The 15951-nt window shown below is 35.9% G+C and overlaps 1 protein-coding gene across 1 annotated transcript in view; it reads right to left on the reverse strand.

Moving 5' to 3' along the window:
• The window catches only part of LOC148944497 (tyrosine-protein kinase transmembrane receptor Ror-like), a 184506-nt gene extending 172552 nt beyond the window's left edge, over positions 1-11954 (reverse strand). Inside the window, 1 exon segment of the mRNA XM_089099944.1 lies at positions 11785-11954. Coding sequence (XP_088956070.1) covers positions 11785-11881 — 97 coding nt within the window. The 5' untranslated portion in view covers positions 11882-11954.
• Between the last annotated feature and the right edge of the window lie 3997 nt (positions 11955-15951).

Consider the following 15951-nt stretch of genomic DNA (forward strand, 5'->3'; position numbering starts at 1 on the left):
CCCCTCCTCCTCTCCACTCGGTGATATTTTAATACAAAAACATATAAATCTTACATCTTTATGCATTTTCCTATCACCTAAAGTTAATTAAAAAAATAAATAAATTATTATATACCAGTCAATGTATTAGTGGACATGAAGGCCCACTACCATTTAATTTTTTTATTGCCAAATATCTATCACTCCCCCCGTTCCAGGGTGTCCTTCCCCCTCTAGGAGACGCTTTTCTGGTGGCGTTTTTACTTCAATTTATTAAAATTAATATACTTCAATTTTCACTAATACGAATTAAAATTTTAAAGGTGGTCTTCCAAAAGGCTTACTCTTTTTAACTAAAATTTTTTAACACAAAAAAAACTATTTGCTCTCCCGTAGACTGGGCGTCCTCCGTCCATATGAAACCCATTCTTGCGGTGGCACTTTTTTCATTCTTTTTTTTTCTTTTTTTTCAGCCCTTTTTACGACCAGCCTTAAACAACAAAAAAACAAAATACAACCAACCCATAAACAAAAACACGAAAATCACCAACGTGAATGAGGGTAAAGAACTGAAAAGAATCTTAAACCATATCTACTACAGACGAGGAGGCGACCCACGGCTGGGCTGGTTCTTCGAGTCCAAGTGCGTGGGCCCCTCGTCCCCCATTTGCTTGAGTTCTTGATATAATTTTATGAATCTTAAATGCATTCCAAGATCTAGGGCAGCGGAAGCGATGAATATCATCGGAAAACTTGTTATGCTCAGTAGAAGACTTAGTAGTAGAAGACTTAGTGTTTATACTTGTGCTAACCGAGCTTAGTTTGATTTACTGAAGCTCATTTGTCCAGTTTCTTAGGGTTGTCATTTGAGCTGTGATTATCGAGATGATTACTGAAACGTACCAATACATATCTGAGACACTAGTTATATTTTTTAGTTGGTTGCTTAACTTAGCGCTTTTTACTAATAACTCGGTAGTAACAGTTTTTCTGACTGTTGCTTTACAGTTTTCTCTTCAAATACCCAAAGGCCTGTGTTTAATACCAAGAAAGTTGGATTATAAGTACATTCAGGAAAAAAGGATCTTTGTGTTCTAGATTCTTTCGTGTCAAAGCAGCAGATTCCTTTTTTTTTAGTACAATTAAGAATCCGAGATCCAAGGGTGCGTCTTGGCACAGCCACTAAACAGAAAAGCAGGTATGATAAAAGGGACATGTGAAGACGTGATAAAAGGCAACTTTTACCGCTGGTCAAGTCATATTGAATAGGGCTGCGAAGCGTAACGTCAATTCTTGGGCGGGAAATTCAAATAAGGATGAAACGTGGATGCGTAGACACGTTTTTTCGGAACTTTGCCGAATTGTTTTGGCCTAAAATATTTGACGTAGATCCTACTAATCCACCAGAACGTTTTCACCGAGGTTTTCACGTCGAAATAATACTAGGAATATTGACAATCAGTTGTTAGTTACAACTAAAACCCACGTTTCACGGTACTTTGAATTTCGCACCTTGCTTTTTACGTCATCACCGCGCAACCCTATGTTGTATAACTTAAAAACCGTGTTCCGGGATTTTGAAATTTCGTTTTTTGAAATTTCGAAACTTTTTTTGAAGAAAAATCAGAATTTTATTTTTGAGTAGGTGGCAACGCTGCATGTCTAACAGGAAAAGGTGACACCATCAGTGCTATGTTAGGGTCTCCTAGTTTTTGCATGAATATCAACAACTTGTAGTCCTCCGTTCTTCTTCTTTAGGTACATGTCAGTTGTTTTCAGTCTTGGGGGTTCTTTTCCTTGCCAAATAAACCCGTAAATGATTTTTTCCAAGTTTTAAAAGATCGCTTTTGAAGGTGCTGAAATATTCGACAGATACCGAATAACAGGCAAGCTGTATATATTTACATATTGCGCCCTTTGGAATATGCCTCCGGCGTGTCTCCGGAGGCATGCCTCCGTGCCTCATGCCTCCAGGTGTCCCTCAAAATGCCCAGTTGTTACCCCTTGGGTTTAAAAGCCATTGTTTAATGGACAATAGAGGAACTGGATTTCACAGCAACCCATAGACCACAGGTCGGGCTCCTCGACCTGATGCTGAAATGTTAAATGCTGCCTATGGAGTGCTGCACCACCTCTATGGGTTCATGTTCATGTCCTTGCAAATCAATGACACTTCTTGTTTATCTCCATAAAAGAAGAAAAAGGAAACAAGAAGTGTATTTTGGACAGTCTGAAAAACAACGAAACAATTGTTTCAAAAGTTGTTAAGAAATACGAGTAGCTATATTATAAGTCAGTAAACAACTGGACAAATATCTAGGGGTGAATATGTACATTTCTTCTTTAACCGTCTGCTAACTTCAATGAATAATTATCTTCTTTCTTTTTTTTCAAGGAGGTTGATTCTAGTTTTCAAGGAAGGATGTTCAGGGGCAGATCTAGAGCAAAATCTTGGGGGAGGTCCAATATTACAAGGGGGCCAATGAGCAAAATTTGGGGAGCCCAATGTGACAAAGGTGCCAATAACTGATCAAATTGAAAATTTTATTCTAAGAGAAAGAATAAAAAAAGAAAAAAAAAGAAACGAGGCCGCCAGAAAAAATCTTGGGGGGGGGGGGGTCCCTCCTTGATCCGCCACTAAGATGTTAAGTACTTAAAAATAGAAAACTGGCTATGTGTCGCCATTCTCGTCAAAGCCCCTTGACTTAGCAAGATCTTCCATATCCAGAAAAACGTCGGAGATATACACGAATTTAAAGCCTTGGTACGGCTAATTGAGTATAGACACACATAACTAATTTTTCTGGAAGTTGCCAGGATTTGTGAGAAGTCAGCCAACCGAAATATTTTTTTTTGCATGCGCATATACACATTTACAAAATGAAGCATATTTGCTTGAAGATGTCTGGGGATACTTCAAATCCCCCTCCTCAAACTTCTCCCTCTCTTACTCTTCACAGGCGGGCTATTTTAAATATAGTGTTTGTTATAGGGACAGTAAGTGTCTGTGTAAGTTACAACAGACACTCCCCCACAAAGTAGGTGAGCCCCCCACCCTCAAAGATTGTTCCAAAGGACTCCTTTCTCAAAAAATTAAATAGTTGTCCAAAAGAATAATATCAAAAACACCTATTTGAAGTCAACTAATTAACGGGAAAATAGGAGCGGGTAGATATGGAGCTTCAAAGAAAATCAACCATTTATCCCACACATTCATGGGGATATAAACCTGATCCTGCATAATTTCATCACAATAACAGAGGCTGATTCAAATCAGTTTAGCGGATTGAATAGCATGGCGCAATCACTTCCTTTACGTTCACAGGCAAATTGAAAGTCACAGAAAACTCACAATGTGAAACTAAAAATGAGCTATTTTGCATATCATAAAAGAAAAATAATAATATCAATGCTACCACAATTACATGGTAGAAGTCGTAACAGCCGAAAAATCATCAAGAATAGGTTTTGGCACCGACAGCTACCAATCCAAATCCGAAGGAATCCAACTACTTCTCTTGATTTGTGAATATTACCCCTTCTAAAGGCTCTTGGAACTATTCCAGACAGTCATATTGTCGTTTTGAATAAATCATTTTCAGAAGTTGGGAACTTCGATTTACAAGTGAAATGACATTTTTGCCCCATTACAGCTAATCGCACAAAAAGTGCTGCTAATGTTTTGTCAGTGACATTCTTGGCACTGGATAAAATTGCTTATTACTTGCTGCTTGCCACTGACGAACTAAAAAATATGCTGATGTTTCTTAACAATATATATAAATATATATATATATAATTTGTTTGATGCACATATTTATGTCATTTCCCAAACAAATAGAGCATGGCCAGGTCCACATTATAGTCATACTTGTCGATAAAATCAAAATTACGCATGATTAAAGCACCAATTATGTATCTCACTAACAATTCAGCCTTTTGGTTCATTTTTTTTTAAACAAGGTTCATTTTTTTGAAGTTAGAAAAAACGGAAGCTTGATACGGAAGGTATCAAGAAGAAAATTGGGGAGAATCTGTTTGGTATTAACATGTTTTTTGTCTTTAAACCCCCCTCCTGTAACCAGTAGCGTTGTTTAGGAGGGGAAAGCTTCCCCCTAATAATTTGAAGAAAAAAAATATTATATAGTCCTTGCTTCTTGATTCTCTGGATGTGGACCCTTCTCCTCAAATAAAAATGTTGGAGCTACGCCCCTCCCTGTCACTCGTGATAGGTTTCAAACGTTTCAAACATGTCTATAAAATTTAACTTTAAACGTCACCTAGGCAACTCTTGCCTCTACTTTCAATATTATTCTTTGTTTTTTAATATTACTTTGCCCTATGTCTTTCAGCATACAAGATTGACTAACCAGCATGTTAGTTTAAACTTTATTGAAATAGGCCTCTATAAAGAAGTGTCTGGTGTTCAAAATCTGTAGTAATTTTTCTCATTATTGGTTCTTATTTTTTTTTTAGAGAAAATGCTTATAACGTAAAATTAGACTTAATTACTATGGTTTTCGAAGGACACGTGGTAAATGTGCTTAGGTTTCGGCAAAACACGTATATAATAATCCATTCATACATGAATTTTTTTTTCATATTTTATGATATAGCCTAATAACAATCTACGGTACTTTCGCATTATCCGGGCCTCTCGGCTTAATCACTATAGAGAAGGCAATGATAAAACCCTCTTTTGACATGATAACCGCTGTAGACTAGGCAATGGTAGCGTGGTTAGGTTACGTATTTAATATATGCAATGCTTTGCGCCCCCCCCCCTCATGTGCAAATATATAGCCCAAATTTGTTTCTAAACTATTATATATTCATTATATTTTATTTTATTTCATTAGCATTAACAAAACTTGACTTTTTAGAGAGGCCCGGATAATGCGGAAGTACCCAATCTACCTATATACTTTTGGATACAATCTATAAAAACTTGGACTAGCATTTCCGATTTCAGCAATATTTTTCCTTTTAGTCTATTTTCTGGAGAATACTAAGATACTAAACCCTCCACACTGGTACGTATATACAGGGGGCCTCTGGGCCCTCCTTAGTTTTCACAACCAAAATTTTAGCACTTCTAAGATATTCCATAATTTCAAACAAATTTTCACCAACTTGCACATTTTTTCGACCACCCTCCTAAATAAACTCTTGTTTATGTTTCTGCCAGGGGCGTCGTTTGGGGCGGACAGGGGGGAGGCAGTTGCCCCCTCCCATAATGTGAAGAAAAATTATTATATATCCATGCCCCTTGACTATCCTACCCCTCTTGTCCCCCCCAATAAAAATGCTGGAGATTCGCCCCTGGTTTCTGCTTCCATACAGTCCCCAGTATTTTAATTCACTCCTCATTTCAAAATTAGAACAAGTCAGAGAGGAAGTAAAATGCGACAGAGTTGGCAAAGAAATAAAAACTCCGCCGTCCAAACATGTCCCATGAACCTTGGGTTAAAATAAATTTCACAAGAATTTAACCACAACCCCTATACCCTTGGGTATATCAAAATAATAGGCACAGTGTATCACTGAAATATCAAAGCTATCTAGAAAAAAAGACCTGTTTAAACAGTCTATCCCTAAACCAGTGGTAACTTTTAATAAATTTATTGCTCGACCATCTGTTAGAGGGGGTCTATGAATAGGTGAATGGAGTTGAAATCAGATCACAAAGGATGAGTTTACGCTCCTTATATAAGAGAGATGGAATTTATTAACAGGGGTTAGTGTGACCCATGTTGTAAAAAGGTCACAGAAACGGAAGATCCTTTTGACACGAAGAATATGAGACTGAATAAGAATCAAAGTGAATTAATATTTTCAGCCAATGAATGAATCTTTTGAAAATGCTAATGACACACCTGTACACAGGAGAGCTAGGAAGCCCCCTCCCCTCAAACCAACCAGAAGGTTCCATCCATGAAATCTGAAACATTCGAACCTGAAAAAGTCGAAATATTTTTTTTGTTTCTTTTTTTTATTTTGTGTTTTACATTGTAATCTTGTAGGTCTGTCGGATGATGAACACTGACTATGTTCTTGGACTGAGTTTAGTTTCCATGTTCTGAAGGTCCGAAGTTCTAAACGTCCTTCCATGACCTTTAGAAAAACATACGCTGTCTTGCAATTCATTATTTTGCAGTGTGGTCCCGATATACAACGCCGCCTTTGCAACTATAAACAACAAACATACAGATTTAAGTGTTTTCGCCCATACAAATCACATAACAATTTCAGCCAATGAAAACCAAAGACTTGTTCTACTAGCACGCTCTTTTAGTCCTGATCAAAAAAATAGAACATAAAAAAGAAAAAACTCACTGCGACAATAATACAGCTAACAGTAATACATCCATGAGCGATTATTTCTAATGATGCTACTACTACTACTAACATCTCATTGCAGCACCAAGCCGCCTGAGGTCAACTCAGCTGCACAGGCTAGACTCTTCCTCTACCCCAGTACGTTCAACGCTTAAATCTTTGCTCAATCTCACTTTTATGAACTATTTCCACCCCATCCGCAACGAACTGTTTTTTCTTGGCCAAAGGTAGATAGCCGAGAAGCCTATATTTGACAATCTATCATCCTCACTTTTCTTTCATTATAGCCCTAAAATTGGTATCCTCAATGTTTGGTATCCGTTCAGTCCAATGGGTCCCTAAAACTATTCTTCTGGCAAAACATCTTCATTAGCCTTTCGAACAGCCCAGAATTCGGTGCCATTCTTGGCCACAACAGAATTGCAACGACAATACGGCAAACCTAAATCTATCCACGAGGAAACATCCGAGAATGGCGCACGCTTTACGCCACCTGATGTACATCTAAGAACGCCATGTCTGCTCCAAAGTTCCGCCACGCTTGGCCCCCGCCACCTGGTATACGTAATTTGTGGAAGTGGGCACCCACAGAGAACATCTATGAAGATATTACTACTATTGATATCTCAGTGGAGCACCGAACCGCCAGAGGCCAAAACAGCAGCACATGCTCCTACTTTAATCCGATATGTTCAAAGCTGCGCTCTTTACTCCCTCCCATTAATTCTCAATTTTTATTAGGTACTTTCATAAGACGTCTACCCACTCCATTCGCAACGACCTGTTTTTCGTTTGACCCTAGAGGAATGACTAAAAACACGGATTTTGGCAATCTATCATCCTTCAACCGTAAAATCTGGACTGACAATCTTAGGGCTCCTTTCCTTGCAGCCCTAGAAGGTCTGATACAACCACGTTTTTGACATCTCATTCTTTGGTATACGGTTAGACAAATGGGCCCTAGAACTATTTAGACTTCTCCTCAGGAGAACATTTTGCATATCTTCCTTAGCGTTCCGAAGCGTTCATCACGATTCAGAACCATGCTTGATTAGACCATGCTTGAGAGATGGCACTAGCGGTAAGAAAGGCCCTCGACGAGTGTCATATGCGGAGCCAAGAGCCATAAATTTAAATTTATGTGTACCGTGTTACAATGCTTCTATAATTTTTATGGGCATCAAATGCTGTGAACTTTTTAGATACTTAATCTTAAGCCACGATATATTTGAAGGTCTTGCAGAGGACTATCGCACGATTTTAGGGGGAATAATCTATCAGAAAGCCTGGGGCGGTTGCCCTAGCCACCACCGATGAAGGTCGCGAATCCTTGTAAAGTTGGCCAGTGATTGCTTTTTTCCATTACCTGGTTTTTGGGCTCTTTTCCATCGTTTGTCAACGTTCGGCCATGGATGAAATCCGCTGGTCTCATCGCCGAAATCCAAAACAAAAAAAAAACAAATAATACCCAAGTCTTAATTTTTTTTTTAATTCGTTTTTTTTCCGTGTGTTGTTTTTATCTTTTCGATTAGATGATTTAAATTGATTTTTTTTTTCCTTTTTTCCCCACTGATAAAGACTCTTGGACGTGGAGTCGAAATATTCAGATTTTGGTACTTATGTGTTATATAATACACACTCGAGAACTTATATCGCGCACATGAGATAATGCCCGGTTTTCACTGTGTTTATACAAGACATTTAGCTTCGGCTCGCTGGGAAACAACATTATAGCTGTATTCTAATTAAATATTTAGTTGGTATTTTGGTTAGGTTAGTTTAGGTTTTAATATAATGCGCTCTGGGCAGCCCCCCTTCCATAATTCTTTGTTGTTGTTTTCATAATTTTGTCACTAAAATATTGTATTTTCATCATATTTTGTTGTATTTCATTAGCATTCACCAAACTTCACTTCTCGAGTGTGTATATTATAGCACATAAGTACCCGGATTTTTACTATCTAAGGTTTTGTTGTTTTTTTCCTTTTGTTCCATTCCTCTGTTTTATTATAATCATAACCATTTTTTCTCTCTATAATTTGTGATAGCATGGAGAATAGGAAAACAAAATCTAGAGAACCCGACTCGGCTCAATAAACGCGGATATATAGATGCAGAATTAGCAGGGTTGCCACCCTGACCTGGAAGAATTGCCACCCTGACTAAATCGGAGAGGAAAAATTTACTAGATCGCATCTGTTTTTACTAAATGCTCAAAAAAATTTTTTGCATGTGCGGCTACGCCGCACGCTCACCATCAAGCATCGATTTTTACTACAGGAGGATAATCAATACGATTTTCACAATTTTTTTCCTTTTTTCTTCCTTTTTTTTCTCTTTTCCTCTTTTCTTTCGTTTTCATAGTATGATTGAAAATTCTGGAAACATACAAGTTCAAAAATCCTTCAGTATATGAAAGGGGATGTCCCCTCCTCAACGCCTCGCTCTTTACGCTAAAGTCTTTTATTGTTTAAAAAAAAATAGAGTTGTGAGAAAGTCAAACTTTAGCGTAAACAGCGAGGTGTTGTGGAGGGGACAGCCCTTTTCACATACGGAATGATTTTTGTTCGTTTTAAGTTTTAATGTCGCTCCTTACTTTTAGTTAAAAAAAACTTGTTTTTTTATTTAATTCTACCCTAGGATGAAAGGATGATAAACTTTCGATCTACAAGTAAAATAAATCATGTTATGCAACTCTGAAAAAAAGGTAACTTTCACTGCTTTCAAAGTTTGGTAAATACAATTTTTGGGCATATTATGGAGTGATAACTGTTTCTTAACACGTATATATATATATATATATATATATATATATATATATATATATATATATATATATATATATATATATATATATATATATATATATATATATATATATATATATATATATATATATATATATATATATATATATATATATATATATATATATATATATATATATATATATATATATATATATATAAATAAATAATATATATATAAATAAATATATATATATATATATATATATATATATATATATATATATATATATATATATATATATATATATATATATATATATATATATATATATATATATATATATATATAATGTTACATTTCTACTTACTTTTAATTCTCTCAGCAGGGTCCTTTTTGCTCAATAAAAATTTTCATACTGAGGAGATTCACAAAATCACCTTGGGTGGCTTTTGTTTTGATTCCAATAGATTCCCAATCATTACAAATCCAAGTGTCATTACAGCTTCATTTTTAGTTGGTAAGATTTGATACACAGAAAGATGATTTTGTCGACCTTTAGACGCCGGAAGTGAAGTGTCTGTCTCTTTAAGAGACAGACAAGCAAAATTGTAAATTGTAAAACAGACAAGCAAAAATTGTAAATTGTCATATATTTACGATAATTTTTTCCCTGAATTCATGGAAAATAAAAAAAAGTTTTGTTTACTATAAATCATGACTTTTTACTAGTTTTTACTAGATTTTGGAAAATTTACTAGATCCTCTAAATTTACTAGATTTTTTTTTTTTTTACTAGATCTAGTAAAATCCTACTGACGGTGGCAACCCTGAGACTTAGTCATCTGAAGGACATGCTTAGCATATTATCGGTACCAGATTAACAGAGAAACTGATTTATTGCAAGCATTTAAGTCCCAAAGTCAAAGTACCCTTATTGGCCAATAAATAACGTCTCTATACTGATGCACTGCTAGAAATGAAAATTTGAGAAGTCCCTATACACTCCTATTTTGGATTTAGTACAATATCTAAATGGAATATGTTCGCAAAAAAACCGTTTGAATGAGTTGAACAAAGCTTAAAACCAATTTATTCGTATTTAAAAAAACATCCGTTTGTTATTTTTATTCAGTTTTTCAGAAACATGTTTGAGATGATTTTGTCTCCAGGAGAGTAGGAAGAATCGGCAATTTAAAAGAATTTGTTTAACGAATATCGTAGCCAAGTAGACAATAAAACAAACAGTGGAGATCATTCAAAATGAAGACCATTCAAAATGTGGGTTTGGATTTTAATGCACCAATCATCGGGCCGAAAAATATACATCATTTTTGGCGATTATATGCTCGAATATGGACTTAGCTCTTTGACACATTTTAAGATATTTTTGGTGCAATTTTGCTTTGTCGGAAGTAATTTGGTGAATTTCTTGGTTAACTCACTAATGAGATAGATAAGAAATAGGCATACCCTTAGAATCGGAACTCATCTTGAATCCAAATTTAATATTTGTGTCGAAAATTAACTTTATACCCCCCCCCCAATGTATAAATACATACCCTGAGTCGCATACACGCGCTGAATTCTCTTTATGTCACTAAAACCAGCTTGTCAAAATAAGGGAAAATTCATTGCATATATACATTTCAGGGTGAATATTTGCACATTAGGGAAGAGGGTTGGGGGTAAATTTCGTTTCTGTAAATAAATTAAATATTTGGAGTCTTGGACTGAGAATGAAATTCCGATTCTAAGGGTACGTCTGTTTCTTAGCCAGACCATCTCAGTAATGAGTTCATCGAGTAATTTACAACATTACGTCCCGGACCCCTCCCCCTTCCTAATACAAAGTGAGCAAATGTGGGGTAAGGTTTATAATAACGGACTATTCAGGTACCTTAGAAATAAACTCAGGCCATCTTTATAGTCAGAATTGCGGTAAATTTTTCTTGTTTCATATTATTGACTTACGAATAAAGTAAACATACCACTTGATAGCCTACCTGTTTTATTCTCTTTCCAAATATAATAATCATTTTTGTCGGAAATGAATTTTACAGACCCCCCCCACCAATTCAAGGTATATATTTTCACATTAGCGGGGTGGGGGTAAATTTTAATTATGATGTAAATGAGAGGTAAGTTTGGTAAAGTTCTACCAAATCATATTATTGACTTACGCGTAAAGTGAATATACCACTCGTTTGGAATGCTGATTACGAATATAGTAATCATTTCTATCGGAAATGAATTTCCGCCCCCCCCCTTATGCATGCCAATTCAGGGTATATATTTCTACAACCTAACCTAACCCTGAATTGGCATATATAGGGGGGGGGGGCTGAAATTCATTTCCGATAGAAATGATTATTATATTTGTAATCAGCATAAAAAAAGGCATCGAATGGTGTATTCACTTTATTCCTAACTCAATAATATAATTTGGTAGAACTTTACCGTAAGTTTGAACTTTCCCCCCACCCACCTAATGTGCAAATATATACCCTGAATTGGTATATCTAGGGGGGGGGGGGTAAATTCATTTCTGAAAAAAATGATTAGCCGACTATATTTGGAAAGAGCATAAAAAAGGCATCGAGTTGTATGTTTACTTTATTCGTAAGTCAACAATATGAATAACGAAAAATTTACCATTCAGGGTATATATTTGCACATTGCCTAATCATACTCACAAAATAATTTGAGGGAACTTACGCGAATCGTCGAACAGGGGTACACCTCCAAAAACATTTCTATCCAACATTACACACCCAACGAGAGAAAGAAACACAATCCACTGATACTTCCACATCTGAAACTATTTGCACTATCACTCCAATCTTCAACAATTTACAAGTTAGCACAAAGCATTACGAACCATCACACTCTCCGTCCTTACAGAGGAACGGCTATTTCAAAACTGATGGAAATTTGTTTAAATGAGCGCTTTGACACGCCGCTGGAGCACGCCATTCCGCGCATTTTTTGAGTGAATGAATCCGCTAATTAGAAAAAGATTGTATTTTGCATAAAGATAACAATGGCTATTATTTTATTTCTTCTTTTATGAATTTAAAGATGATATAAACATTAAGTAACTGTTGTGTCTGTTTTTACTGTTCTGTTTCGTTTGTCGCTAAAGAACCATTGTTTTGATGTGTATATTTTGAATGGATTATTCCACGCCACTTAAGTTTTGTTTTTGAGGAGGGTTTAGTAGTTGCAGCTGAATATGATTATAATTATTATAATTTTGTTGGATGTTGTTTGGAGGTTCGTTGGTTTTCGAGTCCGGTAAGTTGAGCTCTAATTATGTTTTTTTTTTTTTTTTTTTTTTTTTTTTCTTTTTTTTGGTTTTTGGTTTTTTGATTTATTAGTAGGGTTTTCTCCTGCACAAGCATTGCTTCAGGGAATTGATGATGCATACATATTTTTTTTTTTTAAATAAACCCATTGTTACTTGTTGTTACTTGTTTGAATGTCTTTCCCTGAAAAATGGTTCCTTGCGTTTTTTAATACAAAAATAAAAACATATAAAAAAATTCGAGTCAAAACTCAACAAAAGTTGATATTTCACAATCATTTAGTTAGAATTCATGGATTTAATATGGTCAACTACCGTAAATTGCATAGTTTGTATTTTCTTAAATTTCCCCATTTTTAACATCACCAACAGTTGAGGATTAGAATTGAAGCGTGAAGGGACAATTATTAATTACTTCTATATATTAAAAAAATGGGGTAAAATTTACGTAAAATAAACTTTAAAGGAACCATTTAAAGGTTTCCAAAAGGTATTTGAGATTGTGACGGTAATTATGTTACGAAACAGCGGATCGGTGCATCAAACGTATTTTGCAGCGGCGCACTGAATAGTGTTTGCCAATTAACCGACTATTTGATATTTTTTTGCATTACCATAGATGGAAGAAACAGTCACATTTGACTGATAAACGGCTAAATGTTTTTTTTTTTTTTTTAAAAAAAGCATACGCTCCTCCATAGTCAGACATTTGACCAGGCTACGGGAAAGGACAACATGGAGCTTGACCTTTGCTATGTTTAAGGGGATATTCGTCTCTTTTTGAGGGCAAAACATTACCATTGGCGAATATCTGATGGAAAGCAAAGCTGGCTTATAAGACCGTCTAAAAATTTTTTATCACGAACATCTAAAAGGCCACTTGTTTGAGAATTGAACACAGTTTACCGTCCCGATCATATTATCTCTATAAACTGGCATTAGTAATCGGGCCTGAGTTATTAACAGATAAATTATTAAACTACTCAAAAACCATGGGTGGATTTGGCTCAAAATCTATGGAAAGAGAAGCCGGCTTTCTTAGCCAGTTGGCGAATATCTCCTTTAATATGATGGCTTTCTTATTGGATTTTCTTTGTTTATGCATATATGAAGGGCTACATTAACAATTTCACTTTTTTCCAGAAACTTTTCTCCGAAAAGTTTCCCAAAGGGGAGGACTAAAATAGAAACTCAAAAAAACAGAAACCACGTTTGTATGCTTAATTTTCCCTTGGAGGGGCGTTTCGGGTTCGGACTGGTCTTGGATAACAGGCACAGATAGTTTCGATTCATTTTACCTTTTTAGTGTAATGTCAATAAGCATGGAAGTGACAAAAAAAGAATTTTGCCTTGGTGTTTGGACGACTGTCTTGCTCGAGGGGTTGCCCACTCTTAGAAATCGTGTATACCAAGTGGTACTTGCCAAGTGTGGCATAACTGTGCCACTTGTTCTGAGGAGCGGACCAAGCATTTCTGGGACTGTGCCAAGTGTGGCAAACATTGCAGCACACGTGGAATTCCGAGATGTATACCGGGTCGGGTGAAGTGGGCAACCCCTCGGTTCTGCTCTAAAGATGTTTGCTTCTGGACGGCTACTCACGACTTTCACTTCAAAAATTTAAAGAAAATTCAATTTTAGTAGAAAAATAGACCAAACTTTAATTATCTAATTATTTACTTAATACATGATGTGCAGCTAGTGATTGGTTTCTGAGCATTACACACGGACAATAGCAATCACTATTACAAACAAATTACCGATACTGCCAATTAATTTATTTGCGGAAGTTGAAACAGGAAGGCGTATGTTAACTAGTCATTTTTTGAGGTTTTCTCCGAGGCTCATATCAACCCGTTAGCCTTTTAAAATAGCCTTTGTTGATAGAATATCAACATTGCAGATGGAGTGGTTAAAACATATTTGCTACGCAATCCAGTAGGCAGAAACCCAGACTGCATCTGGCCATTGCTCTATGAATCCCCACCCCCCAAAAAAAACTGTTAAGAATACAACATATTTTTAATACATTATTTTCCAGCTATTTTCACCGATTTGGTGAATGTGAATCTTGTTCGCCAAAACAAAACCCCCGTCCTTCCAAAAACAAAATCCTGTACTTGCCTGCATATCACAAAATATCATTTGAGGTGGTACAGATAGTCTTGGGCCTCAACTAAGGGACACATAAAAGATCAAAACGTGCAAAATTTAGCAATATTCCAAAGAGACAAGAAGTTTTCCTAGAAAAAAAAATCAAACTCTCTGGAGAAAGATGTCGGAAATGCCTTCATTAGAAACACAGTTTTAAGAAGAAAGTATGAAAGAAAATTGTATTATGTTATGTACCAGCTACCGACATGTTGAAACATAATTTTGACCTAAAATAAAAATAGTTTGACTAGAGTCGACTAAAATTCAAGAAGTGTAAAATGCAGTTGTAACGTAGACACTGGATTTGCAAAACCTGCAACTTCTACAAGATAATTTTAATCAAATTTTTCTTTGCACTAAGTGCTTGCGCTAAGTACACCACCTTACAACAGCCCCAGTAAACGGAGGAAAACTTCACGTATCGCTGTGAAACGGTAAGAAAAATAACCTTTCTGGTGGTTAGTAGCGAGTCAATTAGATAGCGCTAGTGAGAAGGTAGCGTGTCCTTTATCAGATATATAGTACAATATGATTTTCATTACAGTTTCCTCTTCTTCTTCTGGTAGAGGGGTAGGTAAAGATAGGAAGACATGTTTCTCTCCTAAAGTATGTACTATCAAGATTAAATTTTATTAACTATGCATCACATATTTTAGCAGGGCCTACACGGTATAATTTATATAGTTAAGCGATATTCACACTGTGTGTGTAATTTTCTATGCTAAATGGTTAAGTTACGTTACGTTAAGTATAACATCTCAAGCTCAAACATTTCCTTTCGCATCAGCCTAACGTAAATATATACCGTCTAAAATCATCACTCATCATAAATAAACTATTCAAATATTAAACACGTGGAACGGAGATGGAAATTCAAGCTCTAATCAAGTATGAAAGGCTATCTAGAAAAAGTTTAGTAGCTTGTTTTAAAAATTTATGAATTGTTCAACCGCAAGCTCAATTTAGTTAATCTTCTATTAACTTTTCCATAACGTAACTTACGTAATGTAAAATTCTAAACAAAGCTCGAGTCTACGTGGCCCAGCGTACATTACTTACAGAATTTACTCCGAAAAATTACAAGACGTATCATAAAATCCCGAGCGATGCTAGTGTGAAAGGTTATACGGTGCAATGTCAAAGGACCGTAAGTGGCTGTGGCTCTTTGGGCCGTAACATAAAGCGCACTTCAATTTTTAATCTTTGTTTCCTCCATCTTTTTCTTGTAGTTGGGTAAAAGGAGACCGGAAGAAAGGCCAGTAGAAACACCCAATTTGACCTGATGATATTAAATATTGCGCGGGGGCTGGTTTCTTACTGCTTATCCCGTTATTTAATCTTCGCTCAAATGTGTTTGACGTATTGGGGGCTCGAGGTGGACCTAATACAAATTGAATTTATTTGCTGTTATTGATTAGCTGCCTCT

The sequence above is a fragment of the Artemia sp. Qi Xiang Cuo genome, chromosome 14 (assembly GCF_049724085.1).
Source record: "Artemia sp. Qi Xiang Cuo chromosome 14, ASM4972408v1, whole genome shotgun sequence".
NCBI lineage: Eukaryota > Metazoa > Arthropoda > Branchiopoda > Anostraca > Artemiidae > Artemia > Artemia sp. Qi Xiang Cuo.